Genomic DNA, 23,964 nt, shown 5'->3' with positions numbered 1-23,964 from the left:
GTTTTTTTGGGTTTTTGGGGGGATTTTTTGGGGTTTATTTGGGGTCATTTTGGGGTTTTTGGGGTTTATTTGGGGTTTTTTTGGTGTTCTGGGGTCATTTTGGGTTTTTTGGATTTTTTTGGGGTCATTTTGGGATTTTTTGGGGTTATTTTGGGTTTATTTGGGTTTTTTGGGGTTTTTTTGGGGGTTTTTTGGGGCTTTTTGGGGTTTTTTTTGGTTTTTTGGGATTTTTTGGGTTTTATTTGGGGTTTTTTGGGTTTATTTGGGTTTATTTGGGTTTTTTGGGATTTTTTTTGGGTTTATTTGGGGTTTTTTGGGGTTTTTTTGGGAGGTTTTGGGGTTTTTTGAGGTTTTTTGGAGTTTATTTGGGGTTTTTTGGGGTTTTTGGTTCTTTTTTGTTTTTGGGGTTTTTGGGGGGGATTTTTTGGGGTTTTTTTGGGTTATTTGGGGTTTGTTTGAGGTTTTTGGGGTAATTTTGGGGCTTTTTGGGGTTTTTTTCAGGTTTTTTGTGATTTTTTGGGGTTTTTTTGGGCTTTTTGGGTATTTTGGGGGATTTTGGGAGTTTTTTGGTGTTTTTTGGGTTTTTTTGGGTTTATTTGGTGTTTTTTGTTTTTTTTTTGGGGGGGGTTTCTTTGGGTTTTTTGGATTTTTTTGGAATTTTTTGGGTTTATTTGGGGTTTTTTGTGATTTTTTGGGGGTTTTTGGGGTTTTTTTTTCATGTTTATTTGGGGCTTTTTGGGTTTATTTGGGGGTTTTGGGGTTTTTTTCAGGTTTTTGGGTTTTTTAGCTCCAGATTTCCCCTTCCAGCAGCTCAGGAATATCCTTGGGAGAAGAATTCCAAAGAAATTCCAGGAATAAAAAACCAATAAAGAAATTTTGACTTTGAATTTTTATTTGTGATGTAATTCATTAATTAATTTATGCATTCATTTCATTAATTAAAACCCCAGGGACACAAATTTATTCCTTTTATTCCTTTTCCAGGGAGAAATGTGGGAATAAAATGCTCCAATCCCAAATTTCCAGCCCTAAATCCCAAATTTTCCACCCAAAATCCCAAATTTTTCCCTAAAAATCTCAAATTTTTCCCCAAAATCCCAAATTTTCCCACCCAAAATCCCAAAATTCCAATTTTTCTTCCCAAATCCCAATTTTCCATCCCAGAATCCCAAATTTTCCCACCAAAAATCCCGAAATTTTCCCTTGAAATTCCCAAATTTTCCCCTAAAAATCCCAAATTTTCCACCCAAAATTCCAAATTTCCAACCCAAAATTGCTATTTTTCCTTTCCAGACCCCAAATTTTCCACATAAAATCCCAAATTTTTCCCTAAAACTCCAAAATTTCCATCCCAAATTCCCAAATTTTCCACCCAAATCCCCATTTTTCCTTCCCAATTCCCAAATTTTTCCCTAAAAATCCCAAATCCACCCAAAATTCCCTATTTTCCATCCCAAAATCCCAAATTTTCCCCAAAATCTTCCCCCAAAAAATTCCTTTTCCCTCCCAATATTCCATAAAAAACCTCGGAAAAAAAATTCCCAGAAAATAAAAAAATTCCCCAAAATTCAAATTAAAATTTAAATAAAATAAAAAAAATGAATTTTTTTTTAAAAAAACCCAAAATTGGAGGAAAATTTCCCCCCAAAAAATTTAAAGATTGGAAAAAATCTGGAAATTCCAGGGAAAAATCGGAATAAAAATCGAAATAAAAATGAAAAATAAAAATATTAAATTTTCAATTTAATATTTTATAAAAATAAAATTAAAATTAAAAATTTAAATTTAATATTTTATCGAAATAAAATTAAAATTTAAAAATTCAAATTTCATATTTTATAAAAATAAAATTAAAATTAAAAATTTAATTCATTTTTTAATATGTTATCGAAATAAAATTAAAATATAAAAAATTTAATTCGGTTTTTTAATATTTTATAGAAATAAAATTTAAAAGTTGAATTCGTTTTTTTAATGTTTTATCGAAGTAAAATTTAAATTTAAAAATTTAAAATTTCATAGAAATAAAATCAAATTTTAACAATTTTAAATTTAATATTTTATAAAAAAAAATTAAAACTTAAAATATTAAATTAATATTTTATTGAAATATAATTAAAATATTAAAAAATTTAATTCCGTTTTTAAATATTTTTTAGAAATAAATTTTAAATATTAAAATTTAATTCATTTTTTAAAATATTTTTTAGAAATAAATAAAATTATAAATATTTAAATTTAATATTTTATAGAAATAAAACCAAAATATAAAAATTAAAAATTCAATATTTTATAGAAATAAAATTAAAATTATAAAATTTAATTCATTTTTTAATATTTTATAGAAAGAAAATAAAAGTATAAAAAATTTAAATTTAAGATTTTATAAAAATAAAATTAAATTATAAACATTTTGAATTTAATATTTTATCTAAATTATAAAAACTTTAATTCCATTTTTAAAATATTTTATAGAAATGAAATCAAAATATAAATTTCAATTCCGTTCTTTAATATTTTATAGAAATAAAATTAAAATATAAAATTTAAAAATTTTATATTTTATAGAAAAAAAATTAAAAATATAAAAAAAATTCATTTTTTTAAAATATTTTATAGAAATAAAATTAAATTATAAAAATTTAAATTTAAGATTTTATAGAAATAAAATCAAAACATGAAATTTTATTCAGTTTTTTAATACTTTATAGAAATAAAATTAAAATAAAAAATTTTAAAATTTAGTATTTAGTGAAAATAAAATTAAAATTATACAAATGTAATTCCGTTTTTTCATATTTTATAGAAATAAAATCAAAATATAAAATTTTAAACTTAATATTTTATAGAAATAAAATTAAAATTAAAAAAATCAAGCCTGGTTTTACCTCAGAAAATCTACCAGGAGGTTCCGATTTTAATATTTTATAGAAATAAAATTAAAATTAAAAAATTCAACCACGGTTTTACCTCAGGAAATCCTCTGGAGGTTTTAAATTTAATATTTTATAGAAATAAAATTAAAACAGAACATTTTAAATTTAATATTTTATCCAAATAAAATCAAAATTTAAAAATTCAAGCCCGGTTTTACCTCGGAAAATCCCCTGGAGATTTTAATATTTCATAGAAACAAAATTAAAATCTAAAAATTTAATTACGTTTTTACCACAGGAAATCTCCCTGAAAGTTCCAATTTTAATATTTTATCAAAAAAAATCAAAATTAAAAAAAATTAAGCCCATTTTTACCTCAGAAAATCCCCAGGAGACTCCGATTTTAATATTTTATAGAAATAAAATTAAAATTAAAAAACTCAAGCCCGGTTTTACCTCAGGAAATCTCCCTGGAGCTCCGATTTTAATATTTTGTAGAAAGAAATGAAAATTAAAAAATTCAACCCCATTTTTACCACAGGAAATCTCCAGGAGGTTCCGATTTTATTATTTTATAGAAATAAAATCAAAATTAAAAAATTCAAGCCCGGTTTTATCTCAGAAAATCTCCCGGAAACTCCGATTTTAATTTTTAATAGAAATAATATCAAAATTAAAAAATCCAGGCCTGGTTTTACCACAGGAGCTCTCCCAGACGCTCTGATTTTAATATTTTATAGAAATAAAATCAAAATATAAAAATTCAAGCCCCTTTTTACCTCATGAATTCTCCCCTGCTGCTCCCGCGCCGCTCCCATGGAATGAGCCACCCTCCCTCAACGCGCGCCCCTTTTCAAACCTCGGCCGGCTCGCTATTGGCTGAGGCGCCCGCAGCTCGGCGCTGATTGGATAAGACGCGCGAAGCCCCACCCCCTTAGAAAAGGGCGGGAAAACTCGACCCTCCCTCACTCGCTTTGGGAATTTCGGGAATTTTGGGATCGGGAAATTCCGGGATTAATTAATAATTAATAATTAATTAATTAAAAACCCTCAATTAATATAAACCCCAAGATATTCCCATATTTATATTTTTTTTTGGCTTCCCATTTCCAAGATTTCCCTCAGAAAATTCCCATTTTTTTGTCGTTTTCCCACATAAATCCATAAAAAATTCCAAAAAGTTTTCAGAATAAATTCGTTTATTTCTCTTTACAGAATTTTCCAAGTTTTTTTTATTATTATTATTTATTTATTTTATTTTTCTTTTCCAGGTATAAAAAAAAATCTCCTATTTTTTATTCATTTTTATTTATTTATTTACAGAATCCGGGGAAAAATTTTTATTTCTTTTTTTTTTCCCCACGGGAATTTTCCTGATCCAAAGTTTTTTTTAAATCCTTTAAAAATAAAAATCCAGAGAATTCCCAAAGTTTTGGAATTCCAAATCCGAGATTTTTTTTAAAAATCTGTGGAAAATAAAAAAAAAAAAAAAGAGGGAAAAAAAATCAAAATAAAATGAATTTTTTAATATAAATTTTTCTTATTTTTCGGGAATACTTAATTTGATTTTTCCCGGTTTTTTTTTTCCTTGTAGGAATATTTACATCCCAAAAAAAAAAATTAAGGATTTAAAAACGAAAAATAAACAAAAAAAATATTTTTGGAATTCCCAAAAAAAAAAAAAAAAAAACCTTCGGAAAAATGTGCGCGAATCCGAAGGGGGAAAAATTCAAAAAGTGCCTCGAAAGTTTGGAATTTTCTTGGAATTTTCTCCTTTGGGGATCCAAGTACCTGGAAAAAAAAAAAGGAATTTTTTAAGGGATTTTTGGATAGATGTGAAGAGAAAAATTCCAGAAAAAAATCAAATTTTTTCCCATTTTTTTTCTGTGTTTCCTGCATTTTTTTCCCCAATTTTTCCCAATTTGCCCTTTTTTTCCCAAAATTTTTCCCCATCTTTTTTCCATTTCCCCCCAAAATTCCCATTTTTTCCATTTTTATCCCATTTTTTTCCCCAAAATTCCCATTTTCCCCATTTTTTCCCATTTTTCCCAATTTTTCCACATTTTTCCCCATTTTTTCCCCATTTCCCCCCAAAATTCCCATTTTTTCCCATTTTTATCCGATTTTTTCCCATTTTTATCCAAATTTTCCGCCAAAATTCACATTTTTTCCCATTTTTTTTCCCAAAATCTCCATTTTTTCCCAATTTTTCCCATTTTTCCCATTTTTATCCCAATTTCCCCCATTTTTATCCCAATTTTTCCCCATTTTTTCCCGTTTTTCCCCATTTTTATCCCATTTTTCCCCGAAATTCCCATTTTATCCTGATTTTTCCCATTTTTATCTCATTTTTTTCCCCCAAATTCCCATTTTCCCCCCCAAAATTCCCAATTTTCACATTTTTATCCCAAAATTCCCATTTTTATCCCATTTTTCCCCATTTTTCCCCCATTTTTCCCCAAAATTCCCATTTTTTTCTCCGAAATTCCCATTTTTTCCCATTTTCCCCAAAAACTCCCATTTTTCCCCAATTTTCCCCATTTTTATCCCATTTTTTTCCCCAAAATTCCCATTTTTTCCCCCAAAATTCCCAATTTCCCTATTTTTTCCCATTTTTAATCCAATTTTTCCAGATTTTTCCCATTTTTATCCCCATTTTCCCATTTTTTCCCCAATTTTTCCCCATTTTTTTCCCACTTCCCCCCAAAATTCCCATTTTTTCCCATTTTCCCCCCGAAATTCCCATTTTTATCCAAATTTTTTCACATTTTTTCCATTTTTCCCATTTTATCCCATTTTTCCCCATCTTTTTCCCATTTTCCCCAAAAAATCCCAATTTTTCCCAATTTTTCCCATTTTTATTCCAATTTTCCCCCAATTTTTCCCATTTTTCCCATTTTTTTCCCATTATTTCCCAGTTTTATCCCATTTTTTCCCCAAAATAGCCATTTTTCCCTGTTTTTATCCCAATTTTTATCCCAATTTTCCCAATTTTCCCATTTTTATCCCAATTTTTCTCCCAAAACTCCCATTTTTTTCCCAAAATTCCCATTTTTTCTCCAAAATTCCCATTTTTTCCCATTTTTATTCCAATTTTCCCCCCAAAATTCCCATTTTTTCCCCATTTTTCCCCAATTTTTTCCCCAAAATTCCCCTTTTTTTCCCCAAATTCCCATATTTCCCAAAAAAATTCCCAATTTTCCCATTTTTATCCCAAAATTCTCCATTTTTATCCCATTTTCTCCCATTTTTATCCCAATTTTTCCCATTTTTATCCCAATTTTTCCAATTTTTTCCCCCATTTTTCCCATTTTTTCCCCAAAAATTCCCATTTTTCCCAATTTTTCCCATTTTTATCCCAAAATTCCCATTTTTTCCCATTTTTCCCCCAAAATTCCCATTTTCCCCCAAAATTCCCATTTTTTCCCATTTTTCCCCCAAAATTCCCGTTTTCCCACCTCTCTCAGGATTCCCGGCCGTTTTCCAGCTCCGATTCCGAGTTTTTCCTGGAATCCTGAGTGCGGGAAACGACGTCGGCCATCAGCGCCTCCTCCAGCTTCTTCCTCACCTGCTGCACCCTCTCCTCCTGTTTCCTGCCCAAAAATTCCAGGAAAAACTTGGAATTCCCAAAAAAATTCCCAAATTTTCATTCCCCAAAAAATTCCCGGTTTTTACACAAAAATTCCCATTTTTTTCCACCAAAATTCCCATTTTTTCCTCCCTAAAATTCTCTTTTTATCCACAAAAATTCCCAATTTTTTAGACAAAAATCCCCATTTTTCCCCCCAAAATTCCCATTTTTTTCTCCCCAAAATTCCCATTTTTCCCCCAAAATTCCTTTTTTTTCTCCCTAAAATTCCCATTTTTTACACAGAATTTCCCATTTTTTCCCCCAGAATTCCGATTTTTTTCTCCAAAAATATTCCCATTTTTTACACAAAAATTTTGATTTTTTTTAATAAAAATTCCCATTTTTTTCTCCCCAAAATTCTGAGCTTTTTCTCCCTAAAATTCCCATTTTTTTCCTTCAAAAATTCCCATTTTTTCCCTCAAAAATTCCCATTTTTTTATGCAAAAATTCCCAATTTTTTCCTCCAAAATTCCTGTTTTTTACACAAAAATTCTGATTTTTTTCCCCAAAAAATTCCTGTTTTTTTCCCTAAAAAATTCCCATTTTTTTCCTTAAAATTCCCACTTTTTTCTCCCTAAAATTCCCATTTTTTCCACCCAAAAATTCCCGTTTTTCCCCTCCAAAATACCCATTTTTCCCTAAAATTCCCCTATTTTTAATGCAAAAACTTCCATTTTTTACCTCAAAAATTCCCTTTTTTTCTTCCTAAAATTCTCTTTTTTTTCCTTAAAATTCCCATTTTTTACACAAAAATTGTGATTTTTTTTCCCTAAAATTCCCAAATTTTTTCTCCCTAAAATTCCCCCGCTGCACCCTCTCCTCCTGTTTCCTGCCCAAAAATTCCAGCAAAAACTTGGAATTCCCAAAAAAATTCCCAATTTTTCCTTCCCCCAAAATTCCCATTTTTTAAATGAAAAAATACCCATTTTTTACACAAAAATTCTGATTTTTTTCTCCTTGAAATTCCATTTTTTTCCTTAAAAATTCCCATTTTTTTCTCCCTAAAATTCCCACTTTTCCCAAAAGAATTCCCATTTTTTACATAAAAATTAAGATTTTTTCTCCTTAAAATTCCCATTTTTCCCCTAAAATTACTTTTTTTTACACAAAAAATCCCATTTTTTACTCAAAAATTCCCACTTTTTTCTCCCTAAAATTCCCATTTTTTCCCTCAAAAATTCCCATTTTTTCCTCCCCAAAATTCCCAATTTTTATGCAAAAATTCCCATTTTTTTCTCTCTAAAATTCCCATTTTTTTGCTGTCAAAATTCCCATTTTTTTCCTTAAAATTCCCTTAAAATTAGGATTTTTGAGGAAAAAATGGGAATTTTTGTGTCAAAAAAATGGGAATTTTTGAGGAAAAAATGGGAATTTTTGGGTGAAAAAAATGGGAATTTTTGCACCAAAAAATGGGAATTTTTTTGCTAGAAAAATCAGGAATTTTTATGGAAAAAATGGGAATTTTTGAGGAAAAAGTGGGAATTTTTGAGGGAAAAAATGGGATTTTTTCCATCAAAAAATTGGAATTTTTGAGGAAAAAAAATGGGAATTTTTGAGGAAAAATACGGGAATTTTTGTGTCAAAAAAATGGGAATTTTTGAGGAAAAAATGTGAATTTTTGTGGAAAAAAAAAGGGAATTTTTGTGGTAAAAATGCGAATTTCAGGGGAGAAAAAATGAGAATTTTTACACAAAAAATGAGTATTTTTGAGGAATAAATGGGAAATATTTCACCAAAAAAATGGGAATTTTTGACAAAAAATGGAATTTTTGTGAAAAAAAATTAGAATTTTTACACAAAAAATGGGAATTTTTGAGGAAAAAATGGGAATTTTTGAGGAAAAAATGGGACTTTTTCCACCAAAAATCTGGAAATTTTGAGGAAAAAAAAAGGGATTTTTTTCACCAAAAAATGGGAATTTTTGGGGAAAAAAATGAGGATTTTTACACAAAAAAATGTCAATTTTTGAGGGAAAAAATGGGAATTTTTGTGTGAAAAAAATGGAAATTTTTGAGGAAAAAATGGGAATTTTTGGGGGAAAAAAATGGGAATTTTTGTGGAAAAAATGGGAATTCCTCATCCCTCTCCCATCCCAGCATTCCCGAATTTTTTTCCCGGGAATTGCTCACCGGATGTCGTCGTCGGTGACCACGAAGGCGCGGCAGAGCGGCTGCGCCGTGTTCAACCAAATCCCGGGATTCTTCTCCACCGCCAGGGAATTCTGCCCCGTGATGGGAGCGGAGCCGCTGTGGAGAGCGCTGGCAACGGCCGAAAGCAACGATTCCCGGCTCGCCCCGGGACCCACACCTGCAAAATTCCAAAGGTTTTCCATGAAATTCCAACGGGAGAAATTTCCGTTGGAATTCCATTCCAACGGGAGAAAATTCCCAAATTTTTCTGTAAAAATTTGGCTTTTTTTGGGTGAAATTCCGACGTTTTTTGGCTGAAATTTGGATTTTTTTTTGGATTTTATTCCGTATTTTTTAGTTAAAATTCCAAGGTGTTTCTCATAAAATTCCAAGATTTTATTGGAAAAAATCCTGGAATTTTTCCATCAAAATTTGGATTTTTTTGGTCAAATTCTGACATTCTTTGGTTAAAATTTGGATTTTTTTCAATTTAATTCAGAATTTTTAAACTGAAATTCCAAGATTTTTTCTGGAAAAATTGCAGAGTTTTTCTTTAAAATTGCAGAATTTTTCCCTAAAATTCCAGGATTTTTCCCCTAAAATTCCAGGATTTTTCTCATAAAATTCCATTTTATTCCCACTTTTTCCCCAATTTATTCCCAGTTTATTCCAAATTTTCCCCTGTTTTATTCCCATTTTCCCCCCATTTTATTCCCATTTTCCACCATTTTATTCCCCTTTTATTCCCCATTTTATTCCCATTTTTTCCCCAGTTTATTCCCATTTTATTCCCATTTTCCCCCATTTTTCCCCATTTTATTCCCATTTTTCCCCCATTTTATTCCCATTTTTCCCCCATTTTATTCCCTTTTTTTCCCCAATTTTTCCCCATTTTTTCCCAATTTTTTCCCCATTTTATTCCCATTTTATTCCCCATTTTATTCCCATTTTTCCCCAATTTTTTCTCCTTTTATTCCCATTTTCCCCCCATTTTATTCCCATTTTTCCCCCATTTTATTCCCATTTTTCACTCATTTTATTCCCATTTTCTCCCTATTTTATTCCCATTTTATTCTCATTTTTTCTCCATTTTATTCCAATTTTTCCCCCATGTTATTCCCACTTTTCCCCCATTTTATTCCCATTTTTTCCCCATTTTACTCCCATTTTTCTCCATTTTATTCCCATTTTATTCTCATTTTTCCCCATTTTTTCCCCATTTTATTCCCATTTTTCCCCATTTTATTCCCAATTTTCCCCCATTTTATTCCCATTTTTCCGTATTTTATTCCCATTTTTCCCCCATTTTATTCCCATTTTTTCCCCATTTTATTCCAAATTTTTCCCCATTTTTTCCCCTTTTATTCCCATTTTCCCCCAATTTTTCCTCAATTTTCCCCCCATTTTATTCCCATTTTTTCCCCATTTTATTCCCATTTTTTCCCCATTTTATTCCAAATTTTCCCTCAATTTTTCCCTTTTTTATTCCCATTTTTTTCCCATTTTTTCCCCATTTCATTCACATTTTTTCCCCAGTTTTTCCCCATTTTATTCCCCATTTTATTCCCATTTTTCCCCATTTTTCCCACTTTTCCCCACCTTGCAATCCCTTGGGAAGCTCCATGGATTTGATGATTTGCTCGCTCACATCGGAAGCGCTCAACCCTTGCAGCCTCTTCTCCCAAAAAAGCTGGAAAAGAACAAAAAAAAAACAGGAATTTTCATCACTTCCCACATTTCCAAAAAATTCCCAAATTTCTCTTTCATTCCCTCAAAATCCTGGAATTTTGGGGGATTTTTCCCAGTTTTTCATCTTTTTTTTCCATATTTTTCCCATTTTTTTCACCATTTTCCCTCCATTATTTTCCCATTTTTTACCAACTTTTTCCCAAATTTTTCCCAATTTTTTACCATTTTCCCTCCATTTTTTCCCAATTTTTCCCCAATTTTTTCCAAATCTTTTCCCAACTTTTCCCCATTTTTTCCCAATTTTTTTAAATTTTTCCCCAATTTTTTCCCATTTTTTTCTAAATTTTCCTCCATTTCTTCCCATTTTTTTCCCAATTTTTACCCAACTTATCCCAATTTTTTCCCAATTTCTTCATCATTTTCCCTTCATTTTTTCCCAATTTTTCCCCAATTTTTTCCCAATTTTTTCCCAATTTTTCCCATTTTTTCCCAATTTTTTCCCAATTTTTCCCCAATTTTTTCTCAACTTTTCCCCATTTCTTCCCAATTTTTTTACCATTTTCCCAATTTTTTTCCCAATTTTTTTCCCCATTTTTTTCCCTAATCTTTTCCCACATTTCCCCCAATTTCCCCCAATTTTTCTCCAATATTCCTAAATTTTTCCCATTTTTCCCCCAACTTTTCCTTATTTTTCGTCTTAATTTTCTGGTTTTTTCCCCCAATTTTTCCCCAATTTTTCCCCAATTTCTCCCAATTTTCCCCCCAATTTTTCCCCATTTTATTCCAAATTTTTCCCAATTTTTTCCCCAATTTTTTTCCCATTTTCTCCAAATTTCACCTCAATTTTTTCCCAATTTTTCCAATTATTTTCCCATATTTCCCCCCAATTTTTCCCCATTTTTTTCCAAATTTTTTCCTCTGCTCTTCCCAATTTTCCCCCAATTTCCCCCAATTTTTCCCCAATTTCTCCCAATTTTCCCCTAATTTTTCCCCATATTATTCCAAATTTTCCCCAATTTTTTCCCCAATTTTCCCCATTTTTTCACCCATTTTCCCCCAATTTTTCCCAACTTTTTTCCCAAATTTTCCCCAATTTTTCCTCTATTTCCCCCAAATTTTCCCCCAATTTTTCCCCAATTTTCTCCCAATTTTCCCCAATTTTTTCCTTTGCTCTTCCCAATTTTTCCCCGATTTTTCCTCAAATTTTTTCTAATTTTCCCCCCATTTTTTCCCAATATTTCCCCAATTTTTTCCCAATTTTCCCCCAATTTTCTCCCAATTTTTTCCTTTGCTCTTCCCAAGTTTTCCCCAATTTCCCCCTATTTTCTCCCAACTTTTTCCTATTTTTTCCCAAATTTTCCCAATTTTTTCCCCCAATTTTTTCCCAACTTTCCCCCAAATTTTCCCCCATTTTTTCTCAATTTCCCCCCAATTTTCCCACATTTTTTCCCCAGTTTTCCCCCAATTTTTTCCTCAATTTTCCCCAATTTTTCCCCAATTTTTTCCCATTTTTTCACCAATTTCCCCCCATTTTCCCCCAATTTTTCCCTGTTTTTTCCCAATTTTTCCCCATTTTTCCCTAATATTTTCTCCAATTTTTCCCAATTTTCCCCCAATTTTTCCTCAATTTTCCCTCAATTTTCCTGCAATTTTTCCCCAATTTCTCCCAATTTCCCCCCAATTTTTTCCCAATTTTCCCAAATTTTCCTTCAATTTTTCCCAATTTTTCTCAATTTTTCCCCAATTTTCCCCCAATATTTCCCCAATTTTCCCCCAATTTTCCCCCAATTTTTCTCCCAATTTTCCCCATTTTTCCTCTCTTTTTCCATCAATTTTCCTCCAATTTTTCCCCATTTTTTCCAAAATTTCCCCCAATTTTTCCCAATTTTCTCCCAATTTTCCCCCATTTTTCCCCAATTTTTTTCCTTTGCCTTTCCCAATTTTCCAAATTTTTCCCCAATTTTTTCCCTAATATTTTCCTAATTTTTCCCAATTTTTCCCCATTTTATTCCAAATTTTTCCCCCTTTTTTCCCATTTTCCACCATTTTTTCTCTATTTTATCCCCATTTTATTCCCCATTTTCCCCCCAATTTTTCCCCATTTTTCCCCCATTTTATTCCCATTTTTTCCCCTTTTTTTTCCATTTTCCCCTTATTTTATTCCCATTTTATTCCCATTTTTCCCCATTTTTCTCCCAATTTTTTCCCTAATTTTTCTCCAATTTTCTCCCAATTTTTTCCCAATTTTCCCCCATTTTTTCCCAATTTTTTTCCTTTCTTCTTCCCAATTTTTCCCCAATTTTCCTTCAATTTTTTCTCATTTTTCCCCCAATTTCCCCCCAATTTTTTCCCCATTTTTTCCCTAATATTTTCCCATTTTCCCCCAATTTTCTCCCAATTTTCCCCCAGTTTTTCCCAAAATTTTTTCCGGTTTTTCCCCAATATTTTCCCGGGAATTCCCACCTGTCGTGGCTGTTCCGTCAGGCGCTGGGGGTCGCTCCTCACTTTATTCCCGGGGTGATTCGTCACCTTCGTCACCGGCTGTTTGAAGATGGACGCCGTCTGCCGGATCGGCAGCGCCGTGTTCAGATCCGGCTTTCCCTGGGAAAAAAACCCGGGAAAAAAACGGGAATGAGGCCGGGATTTGGCGGGAAAATGGGGGGATTTGGTGGGAAAAATGTGCAGAGGATTTGGCGGGAAATGGGGGATTTGGCGGGAAAATGGGAGAGAATTTGGCAGGAAGAATGTGGAGAATTTGGTGGGAAAACGGGGGGATTTGGCAGGAAAATGGGGGGGATTTGGCGGGAAAATGGGATTTGGTGGGAAAAATGTGGAGGATTTGGCAGGAAAATGGGGGGATTTGGAGGGAAAAATGCGGAAGATTTGGCGGGAAAATGGGGGGATTTGGCGGGAAGAATGTGGAGAATTTGGAGGGAAAATGGGGGGAACTGGAGGGAAAATGAGGGGATTTGGCGGGAAAATGGGGGGGATTTGGTGGGAAAATGGGGGAGGATTTTGTGGGAAAAGTGGGATTAAGGTGGGGTTTTGGCGGGAAAAATGGGAATTTGGCGGGAAAATGGAGGGATTTGGTGGGAAAAATGTGCAGAGGATTTGGTGGGAAAATGGAGGGATTCGGTGGGAAAAATGTGGAAGATTTGGAGGGAAAAGTGTGGAGGATTTGGTGGGAAAAGCGGGAATGAGGCGGGGATTTGGTGAGAAAATGGGAATTTGGAAGGAATTGGTGGGAACGAGGTGAGGATTTGGCGGGAAAAGTGGGAATGAGGAAGGAATCAAAAAAAAAATTGCAAAAAAATAAGGAAAAATCAGGAAAAAAAAGGGAAAAAAAGTAGAAAAAATGGGGAAAATTTGGGAAAAAAATGGGAAAAAATCAGGAGAAAAATTAGAAAAATTTAGAAAAAAATCAGGGAAAAAAAAGGGAAAAAATAAGGAAAAAATGAGAAAAATATGGTGGAATTTGGGAAGGATTTGGGAAGAAATTGGGAAAAATATGGGAAAAATTATGGGGAAAATGAGGCAAAATAATCAGGAAAAAAATGGAAAAAAATGGAAAAAAATGGAAAAAATGGGAAAAAATGGGAAAAAAATGAGAAAAATAAGAGAAAATTTGGGAAAAAAATTAGGATAAAATTGGGAAAAAATTTGGGAAAATTTTGTAAAAAATCTGCAAAAATTCAGGAAAAATCATTAAAAAAAGAGGAAAAAATGGGAAAAATAGGAGATTTAGGAAAAAATTTGAGATAAAAATGGGAAAAAATTGGGGAAAAATCTATAATAAAAGCTGTAAAAAAAATGGGGAAAAATCCTGAAAAAAATGAGAAAAATGGGAAAAAATGGGGAAAAAATGGGAAAAATTGGGGAAAAAATGGAGAAAAATGGGGAAAAAATTGTGAAAACTTGGGAAAAAAATAAGAAAACACGGGAAAAAAATCTGAAAAGACATTAGGAAAAATCAGGAAAAAAATCAGAAAAAAATTGGAAAAATGGGGAAAAAATTGGGAAAAAATAGGAAAAAATGGGGAAAAAATGGGAAAACTTTGGGAATTGTTTTGGCTGACCTTGTTGGGGTTGAGGGCGTCGTTCCTCAGGCGTTGTTTGTTCTTCTGCAGCTTGCTGGGCATCATCTTCCCCGTACGGAAATCAAAGGAGCTCAAATCCACGGAATTGCCGAGGTACCGCGCCAGCTGCGGCTTGCTCCGGAACTTCTTCCCACTGGGGCTGGAAAACAGGGAAAAAACCTGGAATTGCTGCTTTGGACAGGGGAGGTGGCGCTGGAAAATTGGAATTTTGGGAGATTTTTTGGAATTTTTTTGGGATTTTTTAGGGGTTTTTTTGGGGATTTTTTGGGATTTTTTGGGCATTTTTTGGAGATTTTTTGGGGATTTTTTGGGGAATTTTTGGGGTTTCTTGTGGAAATTTTGGGGACTTTTGAGGGATTTTTTTGGAATTTTTTTAGAATTTTTTTTGCATTTTTTAGGGTTTTTTTGGGATTTTTTTGGAGATTTTTTTGGATTTTGGGGGGAATTTTTAGGGAATTTTTTTGGATTTTTGGGGGATTTTTGGAGGATTTTTGGGGGATTTTTTTGTGAATTTTTGGGGATTTTTTGAGGATTTTTTTGGAGATTCTTGGAAATTTTTTGGAATTTTTTGAGATTTTTTGGGGGTTTTTTTGGGATTTTTTAGGAATTTTTTTGGAGATTTTTTGGGATTTTTTGGGAATTTTAGGGGGATTTTTCAGGATTTTTTGTGGAATTTTTTTGGGATTTTTTGGGATTTTTTTGAGATTTTGGAGGGATTTTTTTCGCGGTTTTTTGGGAATTTTTTTTTATTTTTTGGGGAATTTTTGTGGAATTTTTGTGGAATTTTTGGGGGAATTTTGCGGATTTTTGAGGGTTTTTTTTTCTGGAATTTTTGGGGAATTTTTTTGGATTTTTTGGGGATATTTAATGGATTTTTTGTGGAATTTTTGTAGGAATTTTGAGGATTTTTGAGAGATTTTTTTAGGTTTTTTTGTGGAATTTTTGCGGATTTTTTTAAGGACTTTTTCATGGAATTTTTGGGGATTTTTTTGAGATTTTTGAGAGATTTTTTTGAGATTTTTGGAGATTTTTGGGAAATTCTGGGGGATTTTTAAAATGATTTTTTGGGGATTTTTAGGGATTTTTGAAGGTTTTTTTGAAATTTTTTAGGGTTTTTTCGGGGATTTTTTTCGGAGATTTTTTAGGATTTTGGGGGAAATTTTGGGGGAATTTTTGTGGAGTTTTTGGGAATTTTGGGGATTCCTTCTGGAATTTTTTGGGATTTTTTGGGATTTTTTTTTTTATTTTTGGGGATTTTTTTGAGATTTTTTGTGGATTTTTTTTTATTTTTTGGGATTTTTGGGGGGATTTTTTGGGGATTTTTTGTGGAATTTTTTGAGATTTTTGAGGATTTTTTGGGGAATTTTTTGAAATTTTTTGTGGAATTTTTGTGGGATTTTTTGAGATTTTTGAGGGATTTTGGGGGGATTTTTAAGGGATTTTTATGGAATTTTTTTGAAATTTTTTGCAACATTTTTTGAAAATTTTTTGGGGAATTTTGGAGATTTTTTTGTGGAATTTTTGGGGATTTTTTGGGTATTTTTTGAGGGTTTTTTGTGGAATTTTCGAGGGATTTTTGGAGATTTTTTGGGATTTTTGAGGGAATTTTTGGGGATTTTTTAGGGAATTTTTGAGGGGTTTTTGTGAAATTTTTTGGGATTTTTTGAGAATTTTTGAGAGATTTTTGTGAGTTTTTTGGGGGAATTTTTGGGAATTTTTTGAGGAACTTTTGGAGATTTTTTGAGATTTTTTGGGGATTTTTTGGGGATTTTTGGGGTTTCTTGTGGAATTTTGGGGGATTTTTTGGGAATTTTTTAAGGTTTTTTTGGGAATTTTTGGAGATTTCTGGGGGATTTTTGGGGTATTTTTTGAGGCTTTTTTGTGGAATTTTCGAGGGATTTTTGGAGATTTTTTGGGATTTTTGAGGGAATTTTTGGGGATTTTTTAGGGAATTTTTGAGGTTTTTTTGTGAAATTTTTGGGGATTTTTTGAGATTTTTTTGAGATTTTTTGGGGGTTTTTTTGGGATTTTTTAGGAATTTTTTTGGAGATTTTTTGTGGATTTTTTTGGGGAATTTTGGGGGATTTTTTGGGGAATTTTTGGGGATTTTTTAGGGAATTTTTGAGGTTTTTTTGTGAAATTTTTGGGGATTTTTTGAGAATTTTTGAGGGATTTTTGTGAGTTTTTTGGGGGAATTTTTGGGAATTTTTTGAGATTTTTTGAGATTTTTTGGGATTTTTGGGGGATTTTTAGGGAATTTCTAGGGATTTTTTTGAGATTTTTGGCATTTTTTGAAGATTTTTTGGGGATTTTTTGTGGATTTTTTGGGGAATTTTGGGGGATTTTTTGGGGAATTTTTGTGGATTTTTTTGGGAATTTTTGGGGTTTCTTGTGGAATTTTGGGGGATTTTTTGGGAATTTTTTAAGGTTTTTTTGGGAATTTTTGGAGATTTTTTGGGGATTTTTTGAGGGTTTTTTGTGGAATTTTCGAGGGATTTTTGGAGATTTTTTGGGATTTTTGAGGGATTTTTGAGGGAATTTTTGGGGATTTTTTAGGGATTTTTGGAGATTTTTTTGTGAAAGTTTTAGGGATTTTTTGAGAATTTTTGAGGGATTTTTTTGAGTTTTTTGGGGGAATTTTTGGGAATTTTTTGTGGAATTTTTGGAGATTTTTTGAGATTTTTGAAGGATTTTTTTGGGATTTTTAGGGAATTTCTGGGGATTTTTTTGAGATTTTTGGCATCATTTTTTGAAGATTTTTTGGGGATTTTTTGTGGATTTTCTGGGGAATTTTGGGGGATTTTTTCGGGAATTTTTGGGGTTTCTTGTGGAATTTTTGGGGATATTTTGGGATTTGATGAAAATTTTTTAAGGTTTTTTTTTGAATTTTTGGAGATTTTTGGGGGGATTTTTCGGGGATTGTTTGAGGGTTTTTTGTGGAATTTTTGAGAGACTTTTGGAGATTTTTTGGGGGAACTTTTGAGGTTTTTTTGTGAAATTTTTTGGGATTTTTTTGAGATTTTTGAGTGATTTTTTTGAGTTTTTTGGGGGAATTTTTGGGATTTTTTTTGTGGAATTTTTTGGGGAATTTTTTCAGATTTTTGAGGGATTTTTTTTGGAATTTTAAGAATTTTTTGGGATTTTTTGTAGAATTTTTGGGGATTTTTCAGGGATTTTTTTGGGATTCTTTTGTGGAATTTTTGGGGAATTTTTTGAGATTTTCGAGGGATTTTTTCGAGGATTTTGGGGAATTTTTGGGGATTTTTAGGAAATTTTGTAGGAGGAAAATTGGGATTGGGGATTTTTATTGAATTTTTTGCGGTTTTTAGGGAAGTTTTGGGGATTTTTATGGAATTTTTGGGTTTTTCATGGATTTTTTTTTGGATTTTTGTGGTTTTTTTAGGGATTTTCGGAAGGAAAAATTTGGATTGGAGGGGAAAAAATCGGAATTCCGACTTTTTTTGGGAATTTGGGGGAGTTTAAAACCTTCTTTTAATCCCATTTTTGAGGATAATGAGGAAAAACCGGGAAAACTCGTCCAGCCAGAAATTTTAGGATTGACTTGACCCCAAAAATATTCATTAAATATGCAAATGAGCTCATTTACATAATGACCTTCATTTTTCCCACTCCTTCTGAATCCGAGCCTTTCCCAAATGGTTTTTCCCATCTTAAATTCCCAAGAAAATTTGGAATTTCAGGTTTGGAGTTTGGATTTGTCCCAATCCCAATTTTTCCCCTCCAAAATTTCCTAAAAAACCCCAAAAATCCCCTAAAAAAGCCCAAAATTCTCCCAAAAATTCCATAAAAATCCCTAAATTCCATTTTTCCTCTTCCAATCCTAATTTTTCCCCTCCAAAATTCCCTAAAAACCCCCAAAACTTCCCTAAAAACCGCAAAAAATTCAATAAAAATCCCAAATCCCAATTTTACTCCTCCAATCCCCTCCAAAATTTTCTGAAAAACCAAAAAGATTCCCTAAAAAAGCCCAAAATTCTCCCAAAAATTCCATAAAAATCCCTAAATTCCATTTTTCCTCTTCCAATCCTAATTTTTCCCCTCCAAAATTCCATTAAATCCCTCAAAAATTCCCTGAAAAGCCAAAAAAATTCCATTAAAATCTTCAAAAATTCCCTAAAAATCCCAAATCCCGATTTTTCCCCTCCAATCCAAATTTTTACCGCAAAAATTCCCAAAAACCCCAAAAAATTCCCTCAAAACTTCCCCAAAAAATCCCTAAAAAATTCCCTAAAACCCCCAAAAATCCATAAAAAAACCCAATCCCAATTTTTCCTCTCCAATCCCAATTTTTCCCTCAAAAATTCCCAAAATACCCAAAAATTCCTTAAAAAACTCCCAAAAAATCCTTAAAAAACCCTAAAAATTCCATAAAAATCCCCAAAAATTCCTGGATCTGGAATTGGGATCACTCTGGATAAAATCCTGGGATAACTCGGGATAAAATCCGGGATAACTCCGGATAAACCCCAGGATAATTTGGGATAAACACCGGTATAATTCGGGAAAACTCCTGGATAAAATCCAGAGAAAACACGGGATAAAGACAGGGATAACTCGGGATAAAAAAAAAACGGGATAATTTGGAATAAACACCGGGATGAAACCCGGTAGAATTCGGGATAAAATCCCGGTTTCCCCTCACAGAAGTAACCGGAATAATCCCGGGACAGGAGCCCCGGTCCCCCCTCAGAGAGAACCGGAACAGTCCCGGGACAAAACCCCGAGCTCCCCCCGTGAAAAGAACTCGGAATCCCCCTCAGAGAAGGAACCGGAATCTCCCCGAGCTCCTCCGGGGACAGGAGCCCCGGTCCCCCCTCAGAGGGAACCGGAACCGCCCCCGTGACAGGAGCCCCGGTTCTCCCTCAGAGAGACCCGGAACAGTCCCGGGACAAAACCCCGAGCTCCTCCGGGGACAGAAGCCCCGGTTCTCCCTCAGAGAAAACCGGAACAACCCCGTGCCAGAAGCCCGAGCTCCCCCCGTGACAGGAGCCCGGTTCCCCCCCCTCAGAGAGAACCGGAACAACCCCGGGACAAAACTCCGAGTTTCCCCCGTGAAAAGAACTCGGAATCCCCCTCAGAGAAGGAGCCGGAACCTCCCCGAGCTCCTCCGGGGACAGGAGCCCCGGTTCCCCCTCAGAGAAGGAACCGGAATCTTCCTGAGCTCCCCCCCGTGACAGAAGCCCCGGTCCCCACTCAGAGAGACCCGGAACCGCCCCGTGACAGGAGCCCGGTTCCTCCTCAGAAAACCGGAACAGTCCCGGGACAAAACCCCGAGCTTCTCCGGGGACAAAAACCCGGTTTTCCCCTCAGAGAAGGAACCGGAACCTCCCCGAGCTCCTCCGGGGACAGGATCCCCGGTCCCCCCTCAGAGAGACCCGGAACCGCCCCCGTGACAGGAGCCCGGCTCCCCCTCAGAGAGAACCGGAACAGTCCCGGGACAAAACTCCGAGCTTCCCCCGTGAAAGTAACTCGGAATCCCCCTCAGAGAAGGAACCGGAACCTCCCCGAGCTCCTCCGGGGACAGGAGCCCCGGTCCCCCCTCAGAGAAGAAACCGGAATCTCCCCCGTGACAGGAGCCCCGGTTCTCCCTCAGAGAGACCCGGAACAGTCCCGGGACAAAACCCCGAGCTCCTCCGGGGACAGAAGCCCCGGTTCTCCCTCAGAGAAAACCGGAACAACCCCGTGCCAGAAGCCCGAGCTCCCCCCGTGACAGGAGCCCGGTTCCCCCCCCTCAGAGAGAACCGGAACCACCCGGTGACAGAAGCTCCGGTTCCCCCTCAGAGAGAACCGGAACAGTCCCGGGACAAAACTCCGAGCTCCTCCCTTGAAAAGAACTCGGAATCCCCCTCAGAGAAGGAGCCGGAACCTCCCCGAGCTCCTCCGGGGACAGGATCCCCGGTTTTCCCTCAGAGAGAGAACCGGAACCGCCCCCATGACAGGAGCCCCGGCTCCCCCTCAGAGAGACCCGGAACAGTCCCGGGACAAAACCCCGAGCTCCTCCGGGGACAGAAGCTCCGGTTTTCCCTCAGAGAGACCCGGAACAGTCCCGGGACAAAACCCCGAGCTCCTCCGGGGACAGAAGCTCCGGTTTTCCCTCAGAGAGAACCGAACAGTCCCGGGACAAAACTCCGAGCTCCTCCCGTGAAAACAACTCAGAATCCCCCTCAGAGAAGGAACCGGAACCTCCCCGAGCTCCTCCGGGGCCAGAAGCCCCGGTCCCCCCTCAGAGAAGAAACCGGAACCGCTCCCGTGACAGGAGCCCGGCTCCCCCTCAGAGAGACCCGGAACAGTCCCGGGACAAAACCCCGAGCTCCTCCGGGGAGAGGAGCCCCGGTTCTCCCTCAGAGAAAACCGGAACAACCCCGTGCCAGAAGCCCGAGCTCCCCCCGTGACAGGAGCCCGGTTCCCCCCCCTCAGAGAGAACCGGAACAACCCCGTGACAGGAGCCGGCCGTGCCAGAGCCATGGCGGAAGCGAGCGGGCTGTGACAGCCGCGCCGGCGGCGTGTACGGAGCAACCCCAGCGTCCCTTCCCAACCTCGGCTCCGAGAGCTCCGGAGACTCGGTAACCCCACCGCGATCCTTCGAGCCCTTACCTGAAGTAATAAACATCGCTTTTACCGGCGCTCAGGCCCGATTTACGGATCACCTCTTCCTTTTTCCAACCCGGAGGCAGAGCGGGACAATCCATCCTGCCGGGTTTCTCCATACGCCGGGCCGGCGAGACGGGGCCGTTGAAGGCCCGGAGCTGCCGGCCCGGCTGGTGGCGGCCGATGCCGCTCGGTGTTGCCGGCCCGGCTCGGCCCGGGGCCGGGACCCCGCGGCGATGGCGGAGCGGGCGCGCGGCGCCAGGAGCGCGGGCTGCGCGCGCAACCCGGCCCGGCCCGAACGCGGCCTCCGAGCGGGGCAGAGCGGTCGAGTCGAACCATAGAGAAACAGCGGGGGCGGGACCGAGGAGCCCGCGGGGTCACGGTGGAGCCTCGGAGCGAGAGCCGTGAGGGGGAAGCACGAAGGGGTCGGAGCGGGAGCGGTGAGCACGGAGGGGTCGGAGCGGAGCCGTGAGGGGGAAGCACGGAGGGGTCGGAGCGGGAGCGGTGAGCACGGAGGGATCGGAGCGGAGCTGTGAGGGGGAAGCACGGAGGGGTCGGACCAGAGCCGTGAACACGGAGGGGTCGGAGCGGGAGCGGTGAGCACGGAGGGATCGGAGCGGAGCTGTGAGGGGGAAGCACGGAGGGGTCGGACCGGAGCCGTGAGCACGGAGGGATCGGAGCGGGAGCGGTGAGCACGAAGGGATCGGAGTGGAGCCGTGAGCACGGAGGGGTCGGAGCGGAGCCGTGAGGGGGAAGCACGGAGGGATCGGAGCGGGAGCCGCGGTGGGAGCGCAGAACGAGACCCCTGAGAGGGAAGGACAGTGGGAGCCATGGAGGGACCCCAATGCGAGATCCCTGAGGGAGTATCATGGCGAGACCCCTGAGGGAACAACCATGGCGGGACCCGGAGCGAGACCCCTGAGGGGAAGCTGTGGTGGGACCCCGGAGCGAGACCCATGAGGGGGAACCATGGCGGGATCCAGAGCGAGACCCCTGAGGGGGAACCATGGCGGGACCCTGAGCGAGTCCCCTGAGGGGGAATCATGGCGGAATCCCTGAGGGGGAACCATGGCGAGACCCCTGAGGGGGAACCATGGTGGGATCCGGAGCGAGACCCATGAGGGGGAATCAGGGCGAGACCCCTGAGGGAGGAACCACGGAGGGACCCCAGAGTGAGATCCCTGAGTGGGAACCATGGAGGGACCCTGGAGCGAGACCCCTGAAGGGAAGCCATGGTGGGGTCCAGATCGAGACCCCTGAGGGGGAATCATGGCGGGACCCAGGAGCGAGACCCCTGAGGAGGAATCATGGCGGGACCCCTGAGGGGGAACCATGGCGGGACCCCTGAGGGGGAATCACGGCGAGACCCCTGAGGGGGAATCACAGCGAGACCCCTGAGGGGGAACCATGGAGGGACCCCTGAGGGGAAACCATGGCGGGACCCCTGAGGGAGGAATCATGGCGAGACCCCTGAGGGGAAACCATGGAGGGACCCCTGAGGGGGAATCATGGCGGGACCCCTGAGGGGAAACCATGGCGAGATCCCTGAGGAGGAATCATGGCGGGATTCCTGAGGGGGAACCATGGCGGGATCCCTGAGGGGGAATCATGGCGAGACCCTTGAGGGGAAACCATGGCGAGATCCCTGAGGAGGAATCATGGCGGGATTCCTGAGGGGGAACCATGGCGGGATTCCTGAGGGGGAACCATGGCGGGACCCCTGAGGGGGAACCATGGAGGGACCCCTGAGGGGAAACCATGGCAGGACCCCTGAGGGAGGAATCATGGCGGGACCCCAGGGCGAGATCCCTGAGGGGGAACCATGGCAGGACCCCTGAGGGAGGAATCATGGAGGGACCCCAGAGCGAGATCCCTGACGGGAAGCCATGGCGGGGCCCCTGAGGGAGGAACCATGGAGGGATCTGGAGCGAGACCCCTGAGGGGAAAACATGGCGGGACCCCTGAGGGGGAACCATGGCGGGACCCCTGAGGGAGGAATCATGGCGGGACCCCTGAGGAGGAATCATGGCGGGACCCCTGAGGGGGAACCATGGCGGGACCCGCTGCTGTTCAGGGACCTCAGGGTGTTCCTCCAACAAGATCCGAATTCCCCATTTTCCCTTCCTTAGAAATTCCCTCAATTCCTTTTCCCGCTTCATCCCATTGGATCCATCCCGCTTTTATCCCTCAGCGGTCGGCGCTAGGACCGAGCCTGAGCGGCCGCAACGCGCAGGGGCGGCCATTCCTCCTCCGCCCGCATTCCCGACGCTTTCCCATTCCCATTCCCGCTCCCCATCCCGGTGACATTTTCGGGATCGACTCCTGGAAAAACCTCGGGATCCATGGAAGAGCCATTCCCAGAGGAAAAGGACGAGGAAGGTAAGAGCGGGAAAAAGGGGGAGGGGGGGGAAGATGGCGCCGGTTCTGAGGGGGAGCTCCGGCTCTGAGGGGAATCCTCTGATTTTATCTCTTAAATAATCCCAAAATTCCAGGAAATCTTTGGAATTTTTAATGGATTGCTCCAAGAAAAGGCGGGGAATGGTGAACGAGGTGTTTTTTGTGCTGTTACAGGGAGAAAAGCGACGGTGAACATCGACCTGGATTTTTTTCTGTGCCCACATGGAAATGCTTCGCGATCCCGAATTTGCATCCAAAATTTTAGGTAAGAATCTTTTTCCAAGTTTTTTTTTGGGAATATTGAGGCAGGAAAAATTCAGGAATTTCATCCTAGAATGTGAATTTTCTCTGCGAATGAAAAATTCACATTTCTCGGGAATTCCCTCAGCTCCCAAATACCTTGGGAATTTGGGATAAAAAACCACCCCAATATGGATTTTTTGGGATAATTCCATAATTTCTCGTCCAAATTCCCATTTTTCCTTTGGAAATTCGCATTTTGGGAATTGATTTTTCCGACTTTTGCTTCGGTTTTC

The 23,964-nt window shown here is 38.4% G+C and overlaps 2 protein-coding genes across 2 annotated transcripts in view; one reads left to right on the top strand and one right to left on the bottom strand.

The window, feature by feature from the left end:
- Positions 1–4,514: 4,514 nt before the first annotated feature.
- Positions 4,515–21,290, bottom strand: LOC131592858 (methyl-CpG-binding domain protein 2-like). Its single transcript, XM_058864695.1, has 7 exons — positions 21,038–21,290; positions 14,402–14,561; positions 12,789–12,926; positions 10,236–10,326; positions 8,637–8,814; positions 6,335–6,469; positions 4,515–4,667 (listed from the first exon to the last, which is right to left on the bottom strand). Exons 1-6 carry the CDS (start codon positions 21,148–21,150, stop codon positions 6,340–6,342), a joined length of 810 nt encoding a protein of 269 aa, XP_058720678.1. The 5' UTR covers positions 21,151–21,290; the 3' UTR covers positions 4,515–4,667; positions 6,335–6,339.
- LOC131592857 (uncharacterized) overlaps positions 17,442–23,964 on the top strand; it is a 38,882-nt gene continuing 32,359 nt past the window's right edge. Inside the window, exons 1-4 of the mRNA XM_058864694.1 lie at positions 17,442–17,461; positions 17,662–21,006; positions 23,223–23,410; positions 23,603–23,693. The gene's annotated coding sequence lies outside the window, so the exon portion shown is untranslated. The remainder of the gene's footprint in view (positions 17,462–17,661; positions 21,007–23,222; positions 23,411–23,602; positions 23,694–23,964) is intronic.

Source organism: Poecile atricapillus, chromosome Z (assembly GCF_030490865.1).
Source record: "Poecile atricapillus isolate bPoeAtr1 chromosome Z, bPoeAtr1.hap1, whole genome shotgun sequence".
In the NCBI taxonomy this organism is placed as follows: Eukaryota; Metazoa; Chordata; class Aves; order Passeriformes; family Paridae; genus Poecile; species Poecile atricapillus.
This window is presented reverse-complemented; position numbering and strand designations above follow the sequence as displayed.